This window comes from Prionailurus bengalensis, chromosome D2 (assembly GCF_016509475.1).
Source record: "Prionailurus bengalensis isolate Pbe53 chromosome D2, Fcat_Pben_1.1_paternal_pri, whole genome shotgun sequence".
Classification (NCBI taxonomy): Eukaryota; Metazoa; Chordata; class Mammalia; order Carnivora; family Felidae; genus Prionailurus; species Prionailurus bengalensis.
Window position 1 is genome coordinate 73,154,178 of NC_057351.1, and position 23,713 is coordinate 73,177,890.

The window sequence follows — 23,713 nt, forward strand, 5'->3', positions numbered from 1 at the left end:
GATCTACTGAAGTCAGGAACACTTATAGGTAAGAGCAGAACAAGAACACCTGCCCGTGTCGGCCCACTCCCGCCTAAGTACCTAGAGCAGAAGGCACAAGAGGTTCTATAATTGCACTGACACCCGGCAGGTGTAAGGAAGCCAAGGAGGCAGTTGGATTTAAAAGGGCAGGACTGAGGCGGCCTCTGAAGGTACTGGAGAAGGTATGTGACCCAGTGCCAGTCTTACAGTCCCACTTTTCCTTCTCAAGTTTTGCCTGTATCGTTCCCCACCCCTAGGCCTGTCCAAGCCATAACCATTCGGGGTTTACCCCGATTTTTTTCGGCCCACACTGGTTTTCCCTTCCAGTGATTTCACCCCACTCATTTCCCAGCGGAGGGGCAAGAGGGCAGGGGGTGGGATCGCGTATCCGGTTCTCTCCTGCGCACCAGTGTGCCCCGCCAGCACGCTGCTGGCCTCGGGACAGGCGGCTAAATACGGGCGAATGAATGAATTCCTGGCACCTCCACGGGCCAGCGAGGATATATCCGTCCCCAGGAGTGGGCTGGCAAGGTGTGCCCGCGCCACCCGGAGGAGCTCACCCACCGCGAGGGACCAGGGAGTGTGCGGGGGGGGGGGGGGGGGGAGGGAGGGTAAGCAAGAAGGCCCGGTGCCCAGAGCGCGCCACCCGAGGCTCCGGTCCCCCGCTGGAGGCCGGGACTAACGCTCCCACGCCTCCGCAGAAATCGTGAACTCTTTCCCCATCAGGAAAAGTGTCGGGGAAAGTGGTGGGAAACGACGCCGCCACTGCGCGAGCGTCAGGAGTGGAGGAGCCCTAGCCCCAGGCCCAATCCCTCAGGAAGAGGAGGGAGGAGCACGGGAGGAGCCATGCGCACCTAAGACCGCGGCAAGAACCCGGGCGAGAAGCCACGCGAGATCTGGGGTCGGGAAATCTCATTGCGTTGCCTAGCGACGGACAGGACGCTCGCGGGCCCCCAGGCTAACCCCAGCTGTAGCCTCAAATCTCCTACCATGGGGGAAGAAGGCGGCGGCCGCAGCTGTGGGACCACTAGGGAGCTGCAGAAGCTGAAGCAGCAGGCGATGGAGTACTACCGGGAGAACGACGTCCCGCGCAGGCTGGAAGAGCTGCTCAACTCCACCTTCTACCTCCAGCCTGCCGACGTCTACGGGCACCTGGTAGGGACCTGGGACTAACACCCTCTTCCCTCCAGCCCCTCTCCCCCCGCCCCGCGCTGCGGCAACGCCGTGCGCCTGCGCCGCAGAGTCGCGCACGCGCGCCGCCGCCACAGGCCTGAGGACCGTGGTCGTGCGCGGGGAGGCGACCCCGAAGGAAGAAGCGGTGCGGAAACCTGGGCAGGAGGAATCTCGAGAAAGTGGTGGACAGGAAGCAGTTAGAGGAAAGTGTGGTGTAGGCGCATTCGTGGCTAAGGCGACAGCTCGGGCCCGGCAGGCTTCTGAGCCGCCCTGCGCGGTTGCCAGTTCTCTTTAAACACAGACCTTAACACCGCATAGCTCAGCTTGCAGCCTGCCGCGGCCTCCGTTTGACCACGGGTGAGCTCCCTGGCGTTTGCCACAGCTTGGCCTCAGCCTACCCCGTGGCCTCATGCCCAGCCCGCTCCTCATTACTGCCGAGTCGCACTCTGATTTCAAGCGTATGTACCTTGCAGGGTGCCCTCTTCCTGGATGCCCGACCCCATCTGACCAGCTCCTACCCAAACTCCAAATTCACATCAGTCTTGCCCGCTTCACCTGGACTGATTGTCCTTGAGGGTTCCTAAATCATTTCCTGTCCGTAATGAGGCCCTCCATAGGCTTTTGAGCTCCATGGAAAGCCTTTTCCTACCACCGCCCTCGTCCCTATGCCCAGCACAAGATCAGGCATGTACCTTAGGCTTCAGCAATGAGCAGTTGAAACAAGCGTTTTCTCACTTCTAGATCCGTTAAGTACTAGCCACCTACCTTCTGGAAGGCAGTGTGGTTGGAACTGATAGGCGTTTGCACGAAGGTGGGGCAATATGACAGCAGAGTATGTAAATGCAATAAAGAAGCACAGTGTGTTGACAGGGTTCAAAACAACATCTTGTTGAGGCAGTTGGTATGGAGGATGTTCCATGACTATTTATTTTACTCAATCGTGGCCTACAAGTGAAAGCTGTATGTTGGGGGAGGGCAGTGCTGAGCTCTTTGTGCTATGTGATTTGTCGCTTAATCTTTAGGACCACTAGGGGGTAAAAATTGTGATTTCGTTTTACAAATGAGGAAACTGTGGCCCAGTGAATGTAGATGATTTTCCCAAGGGACACAGTGAGTGACAGTGACGAATCAGACCAGGTTTGTGTCCGTAGTACCTCGCGATTCCATGGAAATAGTGGACACTCAAGCACTCACGTGACACAAATGAACGAATGTGACTCTGAATTCCATTCCCTTCCCACTGTCTCTTGCTAGAGGAATTCTTGGAAGTTAACTAGTCTGACTTCTTCATTTCACAAAGACACCAAGCTCTCGTCTCACAGCTACTTGGTGCAAAAGTTAAGACTGGAGATTTGGACTCTGGTTCCTCGGTGTTAATGTTCCTCCCAGTCTACTAGGCAGCCAGGACTTCAGTTTGTATGGCTCTCTGGGAGCTTATACCTTGGTTATGGATAAAAGTCACTGATACATAAAATAACTGGAGTACTAGGTAAGGTGATACATGATTGTGTGCTAGACTGAGGGACACATCACTGCATGCCTATCAAAGGAATTCAGGGTTAGGGAAGGTCCCTGTAGGCTGTAGCATCTGAGAAAATTTGGGCTTGGACTTTGAAGCAAGTTCGAGAATTGGACTGGCAAAAAGATAATTTTTTATTTTTATTTATTTATTTATTTATTTATTTATTTATTTATTTTTTTGCTGCTGCCCTGGTTTTGGCCATCCTTATTTTCATCTAGTCTCTCCCTCTATTGAGTTCAACCCGAATCGTGCTGCCAAAGCAATGCTCCTTTAAAAAAAAAAAAAAAAGTTTTTTGTTTTTTTTTTAATTTTTAAGTAATCTCTACACCCAACGTGGGGCTCAAACTCACAACCCCAAGATCAAGAGTCACACACTTCACCAACTGAGCCAGCCAGGTGCCCCCAGAGCAGCGTTCCTAATCTTAAATCTGACCAACAAACAGTCTCTTGCTCAGAAACCCCCTGTGGCTCCTTACTATTCCCTGAAGCCTAAAGTTCCTCACTTCCCTCCCCTTGGCTTATCCTGTTCCCTCTACCTGAAGTGTCTCCCCTTGACTTCTTCTCGTCTGCCAGTGGAAATACTACATATTCCCCAATGTTCAGCTCCAATGCCATTTCTTCTCTGCTTGTGTTATATACTAGAGGAATTGAAGCAATGAGGAAGATGCTTGTGGGCAATAGCAATACGATACCATTTAGTCCCTCACCATAGAATTCATGATTGAAAGAGTTTGTGATGCATCTGATCTGATTGCAGATCTGATTTAATTCTTAGCCCTGCCACTTAGTAGAACTATCATATTGATGTTCCCCAATGAACCATACCACCAGTGTGACTGGTCTTATGTAAATCTCTCCCACACTGACTTGGGACTTGGCCATGTGACTTGCTTTGGTTAATAGCACCTCACCAAGCATGATGCAGACAAAGACATGGTAAGTGCTGCCATTTTGAGGCTGTACTCCTGGAACACTCCCTCTTGGAGTAGTTATCCAGGAAGTCCAATTACCCTGCTGGAGAGAGAGATCAGGTAGATAGGCTCACAGATGTAACACCTCCAGGATATCCTGTAAGAAAGACATGTCCGGCCAGCCCCTAGGATGTTCTAAGCATCCTGGTTGAGACCCTAGACACATGAGTTGAATCATCCTGGATGCTCTGGACCCAGTCAAGCTTCCAGATGACTGAGTCTGAATAGGAGACTCCAGGCAAGATCAGCCAAAAGAATTACCCAATTGAGCCCAGGCCAGATTTGTAGAGTCATGGGTGAATAAATGGCTTTAGCCACTAAGTTTTGGAGTAGTCTGTTACTTAGCAGTAAATAATTAGACATTGGTCGTTTTACCCGGTATAATTTATTTCTCTGGAATTCAGTTTGCTCATCTGTGGAATGGAGATGATAGGATTTCCCTTACAGAGTTGTTTTGAGAATTTAATGACATAAGGTATACAAAGTTTCCAGGGGTGTATCTGACATGTATTTGTTTATACAAGATTTAATTTGTGGAATCCTAAATCTGCCAGGCACTGTGGTGTGACACAGTGATAAGGCACAATCACTCCCTCAAGGCACATATTAAACACTTAAGAATGTGAGTTCCTTTTCCCTCCTAACATAACATTATACGTTGTGGATGCTCCTTGCTAGTTGCATCAAATTCACTCCAGTACACAATGGATAAGCTAAATAATATTTTTGTCTCCTGATTCTGTCTCAGTTCATTTAGGCACCTACTTTGTAACATCCAAACCACAGTCCTTAAAATATATGGATGGCTTGAAAATGGACTTTCGCTTTAGCAGTGCTGGGGCCCCACCTGCGAGCTGGCACGTCGCTGATGGGTACTAGATGACCTGCTATGTAGGTTGAGGTCATTGGATTTCAAACCGAAAGATGAGAGGCCTGGTCTGCGGTGAATGCAGATAAAGAGCCCAATACAATCTGATGATAAAGAGGTTGAGGAGAGTGTACCTTCACCTTTCCTTCTTCCTTCTCTCCCAGCTCCTACTCCTGTGTGTAGAAACACCATCTTGTATCTTTTTACTCAGGCGTTTTGAGTGGCTTTCGGCCTCAGCTTCATTCTCTTCCGCCTCTTTCTCGGATCACTTCCAAATGGCTTCTGCTTTTCCACGTCAATGAAACTGCTATTACTAGGGTTCTGACAACCCTCTTTGAACACGTGAACTGGTGGCGAAATACAGCCTCTGCAGAAGTCTTCACCACTAAAATATCAGATGCCTTGCTGAGAGGAATAAAAACTGGCCCACGGAAGTTTTCCTGTTTGCATCACAGCATTCTAGAGATCAATTGACTTTGGTGTCTTGGACAGAAGGATAGGTGAGGGCCTGCTAAAGAGTGACATGGGGTCTTTAAGAAATGTATGTGAAAAAATTCCAAAGTGTGTCATGTTTGACTAACAGTCTGCTTCCCAAAAGGAGTCTCTTTGGAGAAACTAAGTAATAATTTTCAAACAACTATCCTCCGTTGCGTAGCTGGAATCATCTAATTAAAACAAATCTCTTTATTTCAGTGTGAATTAATTTGGCTGAGACTCCAATCCTGAGTTAGTTTTTGTTTGTTTATTTTTGTCCTCCCTTAAATTCATATGTATGTCCATATTTCACTCTGAGGCACCATCACCAAACCAGAAATGGAAGCCAACATGGCAGGTAGAAGATTATCCGCATCTGGAATGGCCAAAGTTAGTGGGGGCCTCATATTCCTGACATAAAAATAGGGAGCGTATCACCACATTCCTCGGGCTTAGTTTTTTTCCCCAAATGCTATGCATTTGAAAGTAGACTTTGTGCCCTTCTCCCTTCCCCCATCAATAGCAGTTGACGCGGATTCTGGAATCAGCCTGCCTAGATGTGAATCTCAGCTCAGACAGTTATTTTGAACTCGTGGGGAAAACATTTAATCTCTTTCTACTCAGCTTCCCCATGTATAGAGTGGAGATAGCAAAAATAGTACTGATCCCATAGGGTTGTTATTAGGCACAAATAATTTGGGTAAAGCAGTTAAAACAGTGGCCAAAGCAATGATATATTCTTTTTTTAAAAAAACAACCAAACCTATGAAATGGGGAAGTTTATTTGATTTCTAAAATTATATTGTGGATTTATGTCATTTAAAACTGACTTTTAAGTATAAAAGACTTGTTTTCCTTTTTTAAAAGTTAAAATGATGTTTCATTTTGATTGCAAATAAATTCATGCTTTATTTAAAAAAAAGAAATAAATGTATGTGAGTTTCTGCTGAGAGTTCAAAAGAGAACAGCAATCCCTATCAAAATAACACCAGCATTCTTCACAGAGCTAGAATAAATAATCCCGAAATTTGTATGGAACCAGAAAAGACCCCAAATAGCCAAAGGACTCCTGAAAAAGAAAACCAAAGCTGGAGGCATCACAATTCCGGACTTCAGGATGTATTACAAAGCTGTAATCATCAAGAGAGTATGGTACTGGCACAAAAACAGACACATAGACCAATGGAACAGAAAACCCAGAAATGGAACCACAAACATATGGCCGACTAATCTTTGACAAAGCAGGAAAGAATATCCAATGAAATAAAGATAGTCTCTTCAGCAAATGGTGTTGGGAAAACTGGACAGTGACATGCAGAAGAATGAACCTGGACCACTTTCTAATACCATACACAACAATAAACTCAAAATGGATGAAAGACCTAAACAAAACAGGAAGCCATCAGAATCCTAGAGGAGAAAACAGGCAACAACCTCTTTGACCTTGACCACAGCAACTTCTTACTTGACATGTCTCTACAGCCAAGGGAAACAAAAACAAAAATGAACTCTTGAGACCTCATCAAGATAAAAAGCTTCTGCTCAGGGAAGGAAATAAGCAGCAAAACTAAAAGGCAACTGACAGAATGGGAGAAGATATTTGCAAATGGCAGATAAAGGATTTGTATTCAAAATCTACAAAGAACTTATCAAACACACACACACCCCCAAAAACAAATAATCCAGTGAAGAAATGGGCAAAAGACATGAATAGACACTTGTCCAAAGAAGACATCCAGATGCCTAACAAACATATGAAAAAATTCTCAACACCACTGATCATCAGGGAAATACAAATCAAAACCACAATGAGATGCTACCTCACCCCTGTCAGAATAGCTAAAATTAACAACTCAGGCAACAGATATTGGCAAGGATGCAGAGAAAGAGGAACCCTTTTGCACTGCTAGTGGGGATGCAAACTGGTGCAGCTACTCTGGAAAACAGTATGGAGTTTCCTCAAAAAATTAAAAATAGAATTACCTATGACCCAGCAATTGCAGTACTAGGTATATATCCAAAGGATACAGGCGTGCTGTTTTGAAGGGGTACATGCACCCTAATGTTTATAGCAGCATTATTGACAATAGCCAAAGTACGGAAAGAGCCCAGATGTCTATCGACTAATGAATGGATAAAGAAGTGTGGTACACACTAGAATATTACTCAGCAATCAAAAGAATGAAATCTTGCCATTTGCAACAACATGGATGGAACTAGAGGGTATTGTGCTAAGGGAAGTCAGTCAGTCAGAGATAGACAAATATCACATGACTTCACTCATAGGTGGAATTCAAGATACAAAACAGATGAACTTAGGGGAAGGGAAGCAAAAATAATGTAAAAACAGAGAGGGAGACGAACCACAAGAGACACTTAAATACAGAGAACACACTGAGGGTTGCTGTAGGGGTTGTGGGTGGGGGGATGGGCTAAATGGGCAAGGGGCATTAAGGAAGACACTTGTTGGTATCATCACTGGGTGTTGTATGTAAGTGATAAATCACTAAATTCTATTCCTGAAATCATTATTACACTACATATCAACTTTGGATGTAAATTTAAAAATTAATAAATAAATAGATAAGTAAATATTTTTAAAAGAGAACAAATCACTCCATGTACCAAAGACTGGGCATCAGGCTAATCCAAATTTCAGCTCATGAGGCCGGGGCAGTTCCCACAGAGCTGCTAGCCTGATCCCCGCAGGACGAGGACACTGAGGGAGAAGTTTAGTAGAAACTAGAGTAAATGTGAATGACCTTTTAAAGACAAATTAGTTATGGTGTTGTCATCTTTGTTTTTTTGTGTGTGTGTCGAAGGCAAACTGTTTCTCTAAACTCGCAAAGCCTCCCACCATATGCAAAGTAGTGGGGAGAAACGTATTGGATGGACTGGGGCTTCCAACCCTACAAGTGGAAATATTCTGCACCATTCAAAACTTCCCCAAGGTACGAAGCAGCTTAAATGTATTCTTCACTGTGTCCTGACGCCACTGCATTTATTAGCATTTATTGTCTAAATTGTAGAAAATTCATGTTTTGAAGTTCAGCGTTTGTGAAATATACACGCACAATTTGTAGGTAGTTATGTACATAAAGCAGGAACCATGCAGTCAAACATGATGGCTTTATTATGTTTAAGTGTCATATTGTTACAGACATGACCTGCTACCCTGAAGATGATCCAAGATGGAGACGTGGGGCAAAAATAGGTTTAAAACTCTGACATTATTAAGGTGATAAGTTCTGTACATCTACAGGGATGTTTATTCATAGTGTTTTTATATGGATTTACATAGATTCGTAGATATGTAGGCCGAACTACATAAAGACAAATTCATTTTAGTAATTTTAATAATTCATTTGAATTGCTACATATTTGTTAGAAATAATTTTACTACAGTCTCTGGGAGGAAAATAATTATGATTAAAATCTGTATCCTTTTAGTTATTTCCTGGACAGGTAGTGATAAAAATGAAGTTCAGTGTAAGGTTTTTATAAGCGTACATTAACCAGGTAATAATTTTAAATGCTCCTTGAAGTTGGGTTCCACACTGTTTCAACAGTTATAAAAATATCTCAAAGAAAATTATATATTCTCGTTTTCCCTTTGAAACTGGTGATAAAATATCATGCACATTAAAAGCTGGATACGTTCAATTTCTTCCTTTCTGCACAAGGTAGGGAAAACGTAGAACACGCTTATATTATTTTCAGAACATATGTTCAGTGGTGATCTCAACGCACTTTGAAGTCCATGAGAACGCTTTACCCGAGCAGGCTGAGGCCGAGGAAGTGGAAAGGTCTGAGGCCGTCAGCACTGCTGTGCAGTGGGTCAACAAAACCATCACGGAGGAGCTTCGGGGCATAGCCCCCTCCAACCAGGCCGAGGTGGACCAGGTGCTCAGGTAAATCTTCCACTTGCAAATGGACGCATCCAGTACAAATCTATCTCTTTTCTTTTTCTTTCACCCGCCAATAATATGGGTCTGTTGTATCTAGAGGGTACAGTCAGCAAGTTGATTAAGAAGCATATGCTAAAGCAGCGAAATGCAGCATAAAATACCATTTTTCTTCTGAAAACCTTGTTTTTAAAGTTCTCCTGCGGGAGGCCATGTAAGGCCTTTCAGTCTCTTTCCACGCAAAGGATTCAGGATAAGTTTCCGTAGAACGTTTCTCAGGAAAAGCACGAAGAATCCAGATGATGTCCTGTCCGGCCCCCTACCTCATACGCCATCCTTGAGTGTCTCCTACCCTTTCACGTAGTCACACTGGGTGATGCTTCTAGTCTGCCCCTCAGCCACAGACAAGTCCTCCATGCTTGTCCATAGGTGGACTCTAACATGTGAAAACCCAGGAAGGGGCTGCCGGGGCTGTGTAAGTATTGTCCAACACCCAAGTGAGGAAGGGTTAGCGTTACTCTTCCTTTTGGGGAGGTCCGGTGCCACAAGCCTCTTGGCCCAACAAAGGTCAACCGGATTCTGTCTCTCTCTATACTTCACCGCTTGCTTACTTATACATAATATCATGTTTTAGTTTGCTTCAGAGTTGGATCATAACCTTTGTAAAAAAAAAAATTGTAATGGTTTTTTGGTTTTCTGTTTGTTTTTTTCCCCTCATCTGCTGTGATCATATTCTTCATTTTCTTTCCCAGTGTAGCTTTTCTCCTGCCTTCCATCCCATTCCATTTCTTTTCTCCTGGAATTTTTCTCCCCCAAACCTCCCATCTCGACTGGTTCCTCTCTATCTGCTAACAGAGATGCCGTAGGACATCCCTTTATTCTCCCCCTACTTTCTCAATCCTGTATCTTCTTCTTTCTCGACTCGTGGGATGGAAAGTTTTAGAGTTCGTACGTGTGCGGAAATGCCAGCACTTTGCCCTGATGGCTGACAGTTTACCTGAGTATAGATCTCATTTAAAAGCAATTTCTCGGGGCGCCTGGGTGGCGCAGTCGGTTAGGCGTCCGACTTCAGCCAGGTCACGATCTCGCGGTCCGTGAGTTCGAGCCCCGCGTGGGGCTCTGGGCTGATGGCTCGGAGCCTGGAGCCTGTTTCCGATTCTGTGTCTCCCTCCCTCTCTCTCTGCCCCTCCTCCGTTCATGCTCTGTCTCTCTCTGTCCCAAAAATAAACGTTGAAAAAAAAAATTTTTTTTTTAAAAAATAAAAGCAATTTCTCTCAGCACTTTGAAGGCTCTGTCCCACCAACACCTGGATCATTAATAAGTGGAATGTAATTCTAATTCCCATGTCTTTGTTCTTTGTTGGCTTTTTTCTTTTCCTATGGAAGCTTTGAGCCTCTTCTTACTCTGGGGAAGCTGAACTTTTATAGAGGTGAACCTAAAGGGGCCCTCCCCAAGTTTTTTTTTTTTTTTGAACTGTTCACCTTAAGTTCTCCTCCCCATCAAAAAAAGGAAATGAAGTCCTGCCCATTATGCTATATATTTCACTGTCTATTCTTGACTCAATTTTCTTTTGATGGTCATTTACTCAAAAAGAAAATCCAGTAGCCCTTAATCAAATTAGATCTTCAATTTTTACCTTGAATATACAAACGACTGGGCTCACATAATTTGTTTAATGTTTATTTATTTTTTGAGAGAGTGAGAGATAGAGTGCGAGTGGGGGAGGGGCAGAGAGCGAGGCAGACGCAGAATCTGAAGCAGGCTCCAGGCTCCGAGCTGTCAGCACAGAGCCCGATGCGGGCCTCGAACTCACCAACGGTGAGATCGTGGCCCGAGCCGAAGCTGGACTCTCAACCGACTGAGCCACCCAGGCGCCCCTCAAATAATTTTTAAAACGAACACATACAACCTGCAAACATTTATTTCTAAACATTTATGTATTTCCTTCCAAAAGTAATCTCAGCTCCTCCACACAGTTTTGTTACAACACCATCGTTTGGGGGCCTTGGAGAGTGAAGCTGTGATCTGCTTTTAAGTGGCTAAAAAGCAGAGCTAATTATTGACACACATTGAATGGAGGTCAGGTCAGCACTAAAACACGGCCCAAATTATGAGTGGTCTTCATTGTAAAGCCATGTTTTCTTGCCATTAAGGACATTCTTTGAAAGTAAAGTACAAGAAGAGAAGGAGAGAAGACAGCTGGAAAAGGGCCTGGAAGACCAAACAATAGCCATCCCTTCACCTCCACCTCCTCCACCCCCAGCAAGAAAAAAAGGACAAAGGCAAGGTCAGTGACTCCTGTTACAGAACCTTCCATAACCACTATGTGAGGAAGAAAGGCTGATGTTTGGACCGCCTTTCCGATCAGAGTCTGCTGCAGACCTAGGCCGGGCTCCCCACCAGGTACCATCCATCCTGCATGTGACTTCCTTGCTTGAAGCTATGATGTCGAGGATCTTAGGCGGTTTTACCCCACCCCACCCTCTGTTTTCTTTGTAAGGAAAAAATACTTCTTCCCCAGAGGTGAGCACTTACCAAAGGAAGCGTACTGGAGGGTGGCGATGCCGGATGGGGAAGAGGAAAGTGGTGTGGGGGACCTTCAACTGCCCCGCAAAATATCCATTAGCTCATCAAAAAAGCCACTCCATACTTTAAAGATTAGCAATATCCTTTGATACGGATAACCAACATTTTCTCTGTCCTGTTAATACCATATAAAGAAAAATTAGGGGAGGGGGGTAAACCTTGCTCTTTTAAGGCAAATAATCAAAGTTATCATGGCCCTTTGTTCCATGCTTTCCAACATATTGTGAACTTCAGCCCCTCCAGTGCTGCTGGTATTGTAAACAGAGTTTTATGTCTTTCCAACATGCTCCTTGAGGACATGAATCATGTCTCATTCAACTGAGCACCTCCAGCGCCTAGCATGAGGCAAACGCACAAACACCCAATAAATGTGGGTTTCCTTGAAGAAGAAAGCACCAGAACCAGGAGGGGATCAAAGAGAACATGGAGACATGGTTTCTTATTTCCTAGATTCAGATGCTGAGGCCCAGAGAGGGAAGGAGAGTCGTCCACGGCAAACAATCCTATGAAACCAAGCTCTTGGGACAGGGAGATAGCCACTGCTGAATTATAGGTAGAGATCAGCACTGGGTGTTTATTTGGCGGCTGCTGTTGACTGACAGAACGTGGAACGTAAGAGAAGTAGGAGGGGACAGGAATTTGCTAAAGAGTTACTAGGTACTCTGCGCTTACATAGCTTTTTCCACTTACCTTACCTACCCGAGCCAGACCGGCAGCTGGGGGAAGGGCAGAAAGGGCCCTAGCGATTTACAAAGGACGGCGTAGCACCTGATCAGGCTGGCTCACGGGGAACAAATGAGAGTCAAAGATGGGTGAGGGTGAGGGTCAATGGCTGGGTTTGGATGCCACTTCTAAAACAATGAGGTGTCTGTTTGGGATTGGCCAGAAAGGTAACCAGTTAGATACATGTGCATGAAGAGACATTCAACAAAAAGCTGGGTACCAAGGAGCTATGGCAGGTGTAGAAAACAAAGGACTTGGAATCCAAAGACTGTCCAGATCCTCTTTATTCACATTCTATTAGACATTGGGCCAATCTTTTAACCTAAGCCCTAGTTTACTTATATGTGAATGTGGGCTAACAGTATCTACCCCATAAAATTGTTGAAGGAGTTAATATTGAATGTCTTAACCTTTCTTAAGAGTGGCATAATCCATGGCTAAGGATTACTTGAACATCACACAAAAACTTCTTGGGGGTTGGGGTGGAGAGCATTTTCTGGCTAGCCTCAGTTTTCCCCCTTTCTTTATACTGGGCCTCCACATCTATAAGTAAAGCATTAAAAATAGATAGTTTTATCATAGTCAAATTTCCTAGAAAGGAATCTTTTATCACTCTTTTTCCTTCTAGGGAGGACAGATACTCTTACAGAGAAGCCTATCTTGCCTCCAGAACCTGTTGAACCTGTCCTCAGTGGCAGCATGGCCGTTGGGGCAGTGTCACTAGCTGTGGCCAAAACCAGTGCCATGCTGGACAATAACCCCCTCTACTTAAATATTGCATTACTGAAGCACCCTCAGGTTAGTATCTATTATGTGCCAAGGACCCACGAGTATCTCCATAACAATGAACCATGTTTCTTGTTTCTCCTTGTTCTTGCCTATTTCAGGAGCAGCCGACAAAGCTAACTATACCTTTGCTAATGGTATCTCTGGTCAGCTGTGGGAAGTCATCGCCCGGGAAGTTGAATTTAATGAAAGAAGTGATTTGTATACCCCATCCTGGATTAACAGCTAAACAAGTACCTTATAGTATATCATACTGCTTTTTCTAAAAAAATATACTCCACCATCGATGAGTCTTTAGTGAGGATCCCTAAGGTTTATGACACTGAAGGAGAGAGAATTCATTATAAAATGAGAAAAAAAATACTTTAGGAAAGTATTTTGGGAAGAAAGCAAGACGTCAAAAAAAAGGGGGGGGGGGTGGCACATTTAGGCCACCTTCAATTTCTGGTTCCTTTCAGCACTGACATGTGCCAGTGACTCCCCAAGAAGCCCCGGGTGAGTAACCTGGCAGGCCTTGATAGTGCTGGAAGGTTGTCATTTGGGGGAGTTGAGGCATCTTTATTTACTGGCCGATGCACTGTGGCAGCAGCGAGAGGAAGCTGGCATTTTCCTAGCAGCCAATTCTGTTCAGTAAGAGCTCCGGGACCGAGCAGACTGCTTGGCACAAAAGAGAGGTTTGGTGCATGTTTACAGAATGAATGAATCCTAAGTTGCATCTTTCTACTTAGTCGTGTGCTAGCGTCTGTCTTGTTCTGCCGTGGTCTGAATGAGCCAATACGCCTCTTTAAATCTTCGTGAAATATTCTACCAGTTAGGCACTGGGAGGAACAAATGTTCATGTTCTATAGCAGATGTTTTCAGAAAAAACATGCAGGATGTTTCATCCCCTCTGGTAATACATTGAGTGATATTTTTTTATCCAAGCTAGTGAAAATCATTAAAAAAAAAAATCTCAAGATAATTTCTTCATGATAAAGAATTCTTTTTTTATGAGAATAACCATTATCTCCCAATGTATTGATTGTGGAACACTAGGAATCCATCGCTGGCTCACCATCCATCAGATCATGTTCAGATGCTGGCACCAGAATCTTCCCTGCAGTTAATATCTGTTGTGCTATTGGGTACCAGAGCAGTTGGCATGCCATTCTGTATTTGTCTTCGTATGCAGATCCCACAGTCATTAGACTGTGTCGACTTTTTAAGTGACAGTGGCTTTATACTAATTCAAACACTATCATGCAGAATCCCTGGGTGACCTGTGACATGTACTGTAAAAAGGTTGGTCAAGAGACTGAAAGAGAATGAGGTCCACTTGATCCAACCAACTGAACCTGTCAATTCTGAACAATGGAGAAAGGACTGTGAGAAGAGTCTCGCTCATTTTCAACCAAATAAAAATTGAGGGCTGAAGAGTCACATTTAATCTTCTGATTTGACAGACCATATCCAATCTACTAACCAGGATACATTGTCAGGGGCCCTACAAATATTCAGTTAGAAAGAGCCAGCGTGTGGTGTAAGTTTTTATATTTAAAATTTCTAGACTGCAGTTGTGGAAGATCATGATTGTTCTACTTACAGGGTGTGGAGATGCTTCTGGAAATTCAGAAACATATTAACAAAACAATTGAAATGGTATGTGAAGAGGATCTATGGTATGGAATTGCTGACAATATATACAAATTATAGTTCATTACAGTTCATTAACTCAGTATTGTTGTTATTGATGTGTGAAATGTATTAATTTGCCTTGGGTTTCCCATAGGAGGCAAGCTTCTACATTCCCTCACTGGCTGCAGATCCAGTTTCTAATGGCCTTCAACAGTCTCATCAGCTGGCTTTATGCTAAGATCACCCCTTAGGATTTGCAAAGAAAGGATTTGGCCCCTAGGATGTGCGAGGCAGTTTAGTGTAATGGTTAAGGCACAGACTCTTGTGTCTGCTTGGGATCCTGGTGTTGGGCAAACAGGAGCCTTTGGCCAGGCAGCCCTTGAGAGGGAAGCCACAGAAGCCAGACGATGACAGGCAACCATATATATGAGCCACTGGTCGTGCCTGTGTTTGTCTTGTTCACCAGTGTATGTCTCCTGCCACGCACATCACTTTGCTTCCTGAGTGTGGTATTTTTAGCAGGGGATAGAAAGTTCAGCTGACTCCATCGTGAAGAAAAGAAGTAGGATATCTGTATTTGCATATACTTGGGTGTGAACCATACTGATTCTTGACAAACATACCCGGATTTACAGAGCCTGTGAGTGCTGGGTATTAAAAAGCATCCTTTAAAGGCTGAATCCTGGATCTAGAACACTGTCAACACCCTACATTGTGGGTATTGAAAGTCACCAATTATCTTTGGAAAGTATCTTCTAATCTCAGATGACATTACACATACCAGATTCATCAGATTTAATGACCTTTGGCTGTTTCCAAAAGTCAAGTCCACCCTGCAGGACAAAGCGTTTGTACCTTAACAACATTCAAACCAATCTAAAAGCAAACCCCACAGTGGTGTTTCTCCTTAAGGGCAAGGAGGGGACTTCGTATGAGAGAATAATAACTTATTTACCTGAGTAGAAATACACGGATATGTTATCCACATACCCCATCTATAATGATTGGAGGTACAACGTAAAGACAAACAAAAGGGAACATGCACTTGAATTTGAAAAAACGGTTTGGAGGTTATCAAAATAGGGAGGGGCTGGTAAGGTCCCTGTGTGTGTGTGTGTGTGTGTGTGTGTGTGAGTGCACACACGTGTGATTCACAGTGCGACAGGGCCCAGAACAGAGGACGGGCCACAAGACCTAATAATTGCAAGTGACTCATCTTCATCTTCTGTCCCACAGCCGCCTCCTCCAAAAACAGAGACAAAAAAAGGGCATAATGGAAACAAAAGAAGTCAAGTAAGTTCATGTATTTCCTTACCACACTTCAGTATGACACAGTTCGTTTATATCCTCTCTGCCCGTGTTCCTCTCCCAGTCACTTAGCTCCAAGACCAGGGCTGACACAAATGCAAACAACACAGTGCTCCTCCTCCAAGAGCGAGAAACCGGCCGAGCCCAGGGCTGGGAGATCTTTCCATCCTCCCTCTCTGGCCACAGGCTGTGGGCCAGCAGTTGTCTGTCCAGCCGACATCTCGGAGGGCACGGAGAATCATTTATAAGTAACAGGATTATATTTGGAACCTGATAGGTGAAATGCTGGGGAAGGGGAATTTCTGCTAAGTACATGGGAAAGGTTTTTGATCTTCATCTTACCCCTATCAAGTGAGAGAGAAACAAAAGGCACAAAAAGAGAGCCGTCTCTTTCATCGCGTCCCGCAAAGTCACCAAAGCACCATATCCAGAACCATTACGGGAGCTCAGATTTTGTCAGCGGCGTCAGACAAACAGTTCTTGTCAAGACTGGCCAGGATGGCTGCAAGAGCCTCGGGAAACCGTCTGACCTTGATCAGTCAATGACTCTGGCGATTGTGGGTGCTCTGACAGACACATCTGTTCCATGCCTAACCTTTCAACCATATAGTTAGAATAACCAATAAGAACCCCGGAGATAATGCAAATGGTCCTAGTTGCTCACCCGAATGGAAAATTAAAGATGGAAAATTAAATCCCTCCTCAAAATTGGGAGAGAGAAGAGAAATCTATGAAAAAATACACCAGAAAGTAAAGTACTTGACAGTTGCATCTGTGGGGATGAACACAACACTCTAAAGTTGGACCTTGTAAGAGCGCTTAGGCGATGATGAACAAGCCACCCGGTATCAATGCTGTTTCCCTCGTGCCAGCAGGTTGTCCTCTGTGTTCCGAGAAGCTCAGACCAAGATCAGTCCTCCTGTGATCAGCTTTGCTACTTTTTATTTCTGTTAGAAAAAGCTTAATTGGTCGATTCTAGAGAGGCAGCCATACTAGTGGAGGCATGAACTCTGGAGCTAAACTTCCTGGATTAAAATCTGTTCCAAGTTACTTAGCTCTCTATAATATGGGATAATAATAGTACTTGCTTCATAGGTTAACGTAAGGAGTAAATGTATTTATGTAAAGCATTTAGAATGGTAGCTGGCATTTAATAAGTGATAAATAAACTCTAAATAAGTCATACTTTTGTAGTTTAGAAGACTCCAACAAAACTCCTCAGTTGATATACAGAAATTTCCCCAACTATTCCTTTGCCAAATAAAAGGCTCCTCTCGCTGACATTAAAAATGTTGGATGGTTCTTATAATTGACTAGTGTTATCATCAGAGAAATGGGATAGTTACACCTAGGTTCGTGCACACACTTGGGTTTGCTCTTGAGTTTGGCATGCACACACACACACACACACCCCCTTCAGAATTACTGATTCTGCTTCAACTATGTTATAATTGGATAGTGGCAATTTATGATGAGGCATATCAGGGCTGACCTTGCAATAGAAATTCATGGCTTTCCCTGGGGTGCTCCGGGTCCCAAACATTCTTCCATCCTCAGCAACGCATTTTAGCAGAGTTCTTCACTCCTTTTTCTCATAAAACGTTTCCTGAAGGAGGGTTCCAGCCTTAATACTTACATTCTTCCAAAGGAAGACAGAACACAGGAAAGAGCGTGTTTGGAAGTAGATGGAGAAGGACAGAGTTAGGGACAGGCTGGACAGACGTTTACAGAGACCAGGTGGAAATTTACTACCTTGGTGGTTGCAGCTCAGGTCAGCCCATGTACAGTGAAAGAGCTGATATAAGAGATTACACAGGCAGACCAAAGAGACAAGTGTATTCCTGGGTCAAACTTGAAACCTTGGGCTAAGGAAATTATTCCAGATACTTTGGGCAATCGTACGCTGGAAGGTCATGCAGAGATGAGAGGAACCTGGATGTGCTGTTAGTGGAGACACAGAGACACATCTAGAGGGCTGTATCTGGTTATAAACAATGCCTAGTTAAAAAAAATTTTTTTTCAACGTTTTTTTTTTGTTTGTTTTTTGGGACAGAGAGAGACAGAGCATGAACGGGGGAGGGGCAGAGAGAGAGGGAGACACAGAATCGGAAGCAGGCTCCAGGCTCTGAGCCATCAGCCCAGAGCCTGACGCGGGGCTAGAACTCACGGACCACAAGATCGTGACCTGGCTGAAGTCGGACGCTTAACCGACTGCACCACCCAGGCGCCCCAACAATGCCTAGTTTATAACCAGGAAGCTCCAAGAATCTTACTGTGCTCAATTTACATGCATCATTTGGTTTGGTTACAGCAGCCCATCACCGGCAAGATGTCCCATCTTGGCTGTTTAACCATTAATTACGACACCATAGAGCAGCCGCTGCTCCTCATCGAAGGCATCTGTGCAAACCTGGGGCTGGACCTGGGGACCAATCTGCATCTAGCCATCAACTGTGCTGCACACGAGCTGATAGATTATGTAAGTTTCTGCTCCAGAACACTTACTTTTTGTTGGGTCCCAGTATTTTTAAATTAGAACTCAAAACGAGTGTTTCTGAACATTTTCCAAACAGATTCTGTTGTTTTTATTAATATCGTGTGAGGGGACAAACATAAATGCCAACCTGAGAAAGCCAAGTTAGCTAATGACCAGAAAATACCATAACCATATAATTAAAAAAGTTTTTTAATGTTTTTTTTTTTTAATTTTTTTTTTCAACGTTTATTTATTTTTGGGACAGAGAGAGACAGAGCATGAACAGGGGAGGGGCAGAGAGAGAGGGAGACACAGAATCGGAAGCAGGCTCCAGGCTCTGAGCCATCAGCCCAGAGCCTGACGCGGGGCTCGAACTCACGGACCGCAAGATCGTGACCTGGCTGAAGTCGGACGCTTAACCGACTGCGCCACCCAGGCGCCCCTGTTTATTTATTTTTGAGAGAGAGAGAGAGACAGAGAAAGAGACAGAGAGTGAGCGGGGGAGGGGCAGAGAGAGACACACACAGAATCCCAAGCAGGCTCCAGGCTCTGAGCTGTCAGCACAGAGCCTGACACGGGGCTCGAACTCATGAACCATGAGATCATGACCTGAGCCAAAACTGACCGAGCCACCTAGGCGCCCCTATGATCTTTAAAAATTAACAGAAAATGGCAAAATAATTACATATAGAAATCCTGTAACAAAAATTACTAACATGGTTGCTTACATTGCAATTATGAGAGCTGTTGAAAAATAATTTAACAAGCTGGCATGTCCTGCTGGGTTCACTCATTTCATTGGTAAGTGCTGAATTTGTCAAGCATGAAAAGTGAACCCATTGTTTAACTGTGACTTGGTAAGCCCTTCTGGACTAGTGGTTCTCAGAATTTCTGCTGTGACTCACTTTATTTTGTTTATTTATTTTGAAAGAGAGCAGGAGTGGAAGGAAGGAGGAGAGAGAAGGAGAGAGAGAGAGAGAGAGAGAATCCCAAGCCGACTCCACACTGTCAGTGCAGAGCCCGATATGGGGCTTGAACTCATGAACCATGAGATCATGAACCCGAGCCAAAACTCAGAGTTGGACACTTAATTGACTGAGCCACCCAGGTGCCCCTGTGACTCACTTTTTAAATATAAAAATACTTGCAAGTTATTGACATTTATGGAGAATGTATTTTTATCCAATTAAGCCCATCACAGTGTTACCCACAGCCTGGGTTAGGACAGAGCTTTAGTGACGAAGCTTCACCCAGAGACCACACCACAAGCAGGCAGTTATTTTAAAAAGAACAGAAAACAGGTTCACTTTTAAAAAGCTGCAGTCCTCGCTTTCTCGGGGTTAACACGCCTGCAGTTAATGTTAAAACTTGGGAAACTAACATGTTAGGAATGCTGTTAAAAGTTGCCAGTCTGATACACATACACATACTTCTGTTCTTCAAATACACAAATGTTGAGTCTGTGTTTTACAGAACGCCCAGCATGTTCACATACACGTGTGGTGATTTGGTAATTAATGTCAAATTCAGGGGAAATGAGCAGAGAGAATTCTGCTTGAACTTGCAATTCTTGAAACTTCAAAGGAAAACTTGAACAGCGTATGAGAACCCTAAGTTTCAGCTGGCTTCTAAGTCCTTTTTAGTTTTCTAAAGATGCTAAGTGCATGAAGGAATGTTTAATATAATTTCCTATTCTCCACATAATGATTGGTTACTAGGCATACTATTACAAAAAATAATTGCATGTTTTCATCAGCAATGTATACCAAGAACTATGAATATACTGACTCGTGCTAGCTAGAATGGGGATTTTTTGCTTATATTCAGTAAAATGTATTAGCTTGATAGCAGATAATTCTTACAATGTTAGTTCAAAGCCATTAGCTTTTCTGGGGCCTCTGGGTGGCCCAGTCAGTTGAGCGTCCGACTCTTGGTTTTGTCTCATGGTTCATGGGTTCAAGCCCCTTGTTGGGCTCTGTGCTGACAGTGTGGAGCCTGCTTGGGATTTTCTCTCTCTCCCTCTCTCCCTGCCCCTCCCAACTCACATGCGTGTGCATGCATGCTCTTGTACTCTCTCTCTTTCAAAATAAATGAAAATAAACTTTTTAAAAAGTCCTTAACTTTACTGACAAGATAGGATTTTTAATGCTTTGCAGTAAAGAACTAAAAGACCTTGCTGCTTTTTAATCTGAAAAAAAGAATAAAATCCTTGCAGTTAGGGACTTCTAATTCCAGTGGAATCCCTGCCATTAGCAGCAGTAACAAGAGGGCGTTAGCAAACCAAAATGTCATTCTGTTCCATTCTGCCTCCTCCCCAGTTCCTAGATACACCCCAGGTGCCGTCCCCCCAGGTGCCGTCCCTCGACACAGACCTGGAAGTCAGTGCCATGTTTTGCAGAGAGATTACACTAGATCCTTAAGCCCTGTTTCCTCGATGACTCAGGGGCTTTCCGGACTTCAAATCAGTGGGGTTGAACTGGAACTCTACTTTCAAGACCGTACGGTTCCTGCCGGAACTTGCCGCTACCTGAAAAGGAGATGCCTTCACACGGGTCACTTGACGTTTCATAGCGGCTGTTAGTATCTCAGAATCACTCTGCTTTCAAATGTTAGGATATCCACAGTAGAGGAAACAAGCTAGTCGTTTACTGTGAGTGGAAAGACGGCAGGTTCTGGTGAGTGGGGCCCCTGTGCAGTGCTGTCCTGTTTTACAAATTTATGTCCTCGCCCATCTGTGCAAGCAGCCAGGCAGCGAGCGCCACGTCACAAACCTAAGCAAGAAATGACTCCTCTCCTTCTGTGTACTTGGTCTTTTGCGCGCCAGGCTTCATCTGAAGTCAGTGGTTAGACCCCCGCAGGGCACGAAGGGGAACAGTGACTCGATTTCCCCAGGCTAATATTTAACAGACATTCAAGGTGCATAGGTTTCTAATGGGCGTACAGCCTGAAAAGAACGTTCACAACCTTTTATGTGCGATGAGTAAATGCGAATGGGAATCCCACCTTTCACACTGGAGGAATTCACCATTTATCCCGTGCTTTGTTATTGTCCGAACACTTCTCAGGGCAGAGGGAAGTACGAAGTGATGACGGGAACGTACAAAAACGCAGCCGAGATGGTGGACCTGTACGGGGATCTGATCAGCCGATTCCCTTCAATTATCGCCTTGATCGATCCTTTCAGGAAGGAGGTAACCGGATCCGCCTCGAATTTTATACCCACACAGAGCAAACTCATTCTTTTGGATTGGTCATTCGAAATACTGCAGTCTGGGCGGGGGCTGAGTTGTTTCAGCATATAGGAGGAAAGGCAGGCACCGAGCAAACGCATAGCAGAAACACAGTTACATAGGAGTGTTCCTCTCCGCAGCAGGAAACAAGCTAGCCCTGAGCACTTCAGGGTACCGTGTATCTACGAGCAACCTAAGCCAGGCCGGGCGGGCCGCTGTGCTAGCCGCTGCTTCAGCAAGTTCATCACACGCCCTTGTGAAGTGCTCCCAGCAACAGGACGCGGGCTAGGTCAAACGCTCGTAACCGAGATCCACTCGCCACACAATGCACGAAAGTCACAAAGCTGTACTTTTTTTTTCTTTTTAAATATTTGAGAGAGAGCACGAGCGAGCGAGCGAGACAGCGTGAGCAGCAGAGGGCCAGATAGAGAGGGAGAGACAGAATCCCAAGCAGGCTCCACGCTGTCAGCATAGAGCTTGACACGGGGCTCGATCTCACGAACCGTGAGATCATGACCTGAGCCGAAATCAAGAGTCGGACGCTCAGCCGACTGAGCCACCCAGGCGCCCCACAAAGCCGTATCTTTCGTAAGGTTTCAGATAGTGAGGTTTGGGGATCCGTGCCAGCAACTGCACCTGACAAGGGTGGTCCATGTAGCACAGAAGGCCATCACTCTCCCTAGTGCTCCAGAACTCCAAGACTTCATGGTGCGAACTGAAGAACCGCTAGATATGCTGAACAGATACCCTCTCTGAGACAATGCATGATTTAAATTTGGGGAGTGAGGATGGCTGCTGCCTCTCACTTGTTGGCCCAGTGCCTCTGTCAGCCATCACTCCTGTCACCGCCTGTGCCTCATCCCGGCACTGGCGGAGCCCCGACTGCCACAGCTTGTCCCGGGGCTCTGACCTCAGCCGGTTTTAATGCGACAAACTGCCCCTGTGTCGTGTGTTCTCGTGGGACAGGCTGGAATCTGGTACCGTGGCTTAGAGGATTTTGTATACCATCCGTTAAAAAATAATAAGCACTCCATTTCATGTGATGGTCTCACCAATAAAAAATAAGGGTGTTGAGAATGAGAACCTAGGGCTCTCGCAGGGGCGTTTCCTTCAGTTGTCCGTTCACCAGATAGAACAGTGGGATCTGGCCAAGCAGTCATTACTGGTGTCATGGATAATACCGGGGGTAGGAGTAGCTTGCGTTTGAAGGACTTCATTGTGGAGCATTTAATGTGCTAAACATTTTATTTGCTAGATCTATTAGCTCAAATTTAATTAATCACTTGAAGTTTTGTTCCATGAAGCTTGTTAATTTGTGTGGCTGTGATTCAGGTATCATTCAGCCACTGCTGGTACAACAGAAAACTGTTTTGTGGCTCTCAGGAAGATCGGTAACTTTGAATATGGGCCATAAGATGCCTGTTGTTTTGTGACTATGCTTAATGCGTTATAACTATCAATTCTTAAATATTTACCCAGGACTCTGAACAGTGGGACAGCATCTATAATGCTCTTGGTTCCAGATGTTACATAATTGCAGGAACTACATCCAAAAGCATTTCTAAACTTCTAGAGAACGGTAACATCAGCATCCCCAAATCCAGTGGGCTGATCATCAAACACACCAATCAAACTACGATGTCTGACTTGGTGCAAATAACCAATCTTCTTGACAGTGAGTAAAAACATAGATCTAACAGGCTCATAATGAACTTAACTTGGTTGTAAAAGGAGCCAAAAATAGCACAGTTAATATCAGTTTTATCAGTTTTTATCAGTTTTATCAGTTAATACAAAGCATGGCATTCATCTTGGAAGGAAAACAAATTTCCAACCCTCTGCGAGAGCTTTGATGCTGGAAGACGGAATGCAGCTAGCTTACAGAGTCACTTCAATGTTCCAACAACAGCCCCGGTCCAGAAGGTTGACCCCTTTAGCGAGGGCTACCACACAGGTGTGGCTAAGGACAATGCCTTATCAGCTTCATACCACACTACAGTGATCCCACTTGTCCATGCTGATTTTTTTATTTTTGAGAGAGAGAGAAAGTGGGTGC

General features: G+C 44.6%; 2 protein-coding genes across 2 annotated transcripts in view; one reads left to right on the forward strand and one right to left on the reverse strand.

Annotated features, from left to right (window-relative positions):
- HSPA12A (heat shock protein family A (Hsp70) member 12A) overlaps positions 1-1,114 on the reverse strand; it is a 168,265-nt gene extending 167,151 nt beyond the window's left edge. The window contains exon 1 of the mRNA XM_043597660.1: positions 1,011-1,114. Coding sequence (XP_043453595.1) covers positions 1,011-1,013 — 3 coding nt within the window. The 5' untranslated portion in view covers positions 1,014-1,114. The remainder of the gene's footprint in view (positions 1-1,010) is intronic.
- Positions 705-23,713, forward strand: part of ENO4 (enolase 4) — a 28,787-nt gene continuing 5,778 nt past the window's right edge. The window contains exons 1-11 of the mRNA XM_043597664.1: positions 705-1,176; positions 7,852-7,980; positions 8,750-8,940; positions 11,088-11,221; positions 12,872-13,041; positions 13,131-13,262; positions 14,614-14,667; positions 15,880-15,936; positions 18,263-18,430; positions 21,493-21,618; positions 23,137-23,332. Of these exons, the coding sequence (XP_043453599.1) occupies positions 1,012-1,176; positions 7,852-7,980; positions 8,750-8,940; positions 11,088-11,221; positions 12,872-13,041; positions 13,131-13,262; positions 14,614-14,667; positions 15,880-15,936; positions 18,263-18,430; positions 21,493-21,618; positions 23,137-23,332 (1,522 nt within the window). The 5' untranslated portion in view covers positions 705-1,011. The remainder of the gene's footprint in view (positions 1,177-7,851; positions 7,981-8,749; positions 8,941-11,087; positions 11,222-12,871; positions 13,042-13,130; positions 13,263-14,613; positions 14,668-15,879; positions 15,937-18,262; positions 18,431-21,492; positions 21,619-23,136; positions 23,333-23,713) is intronic.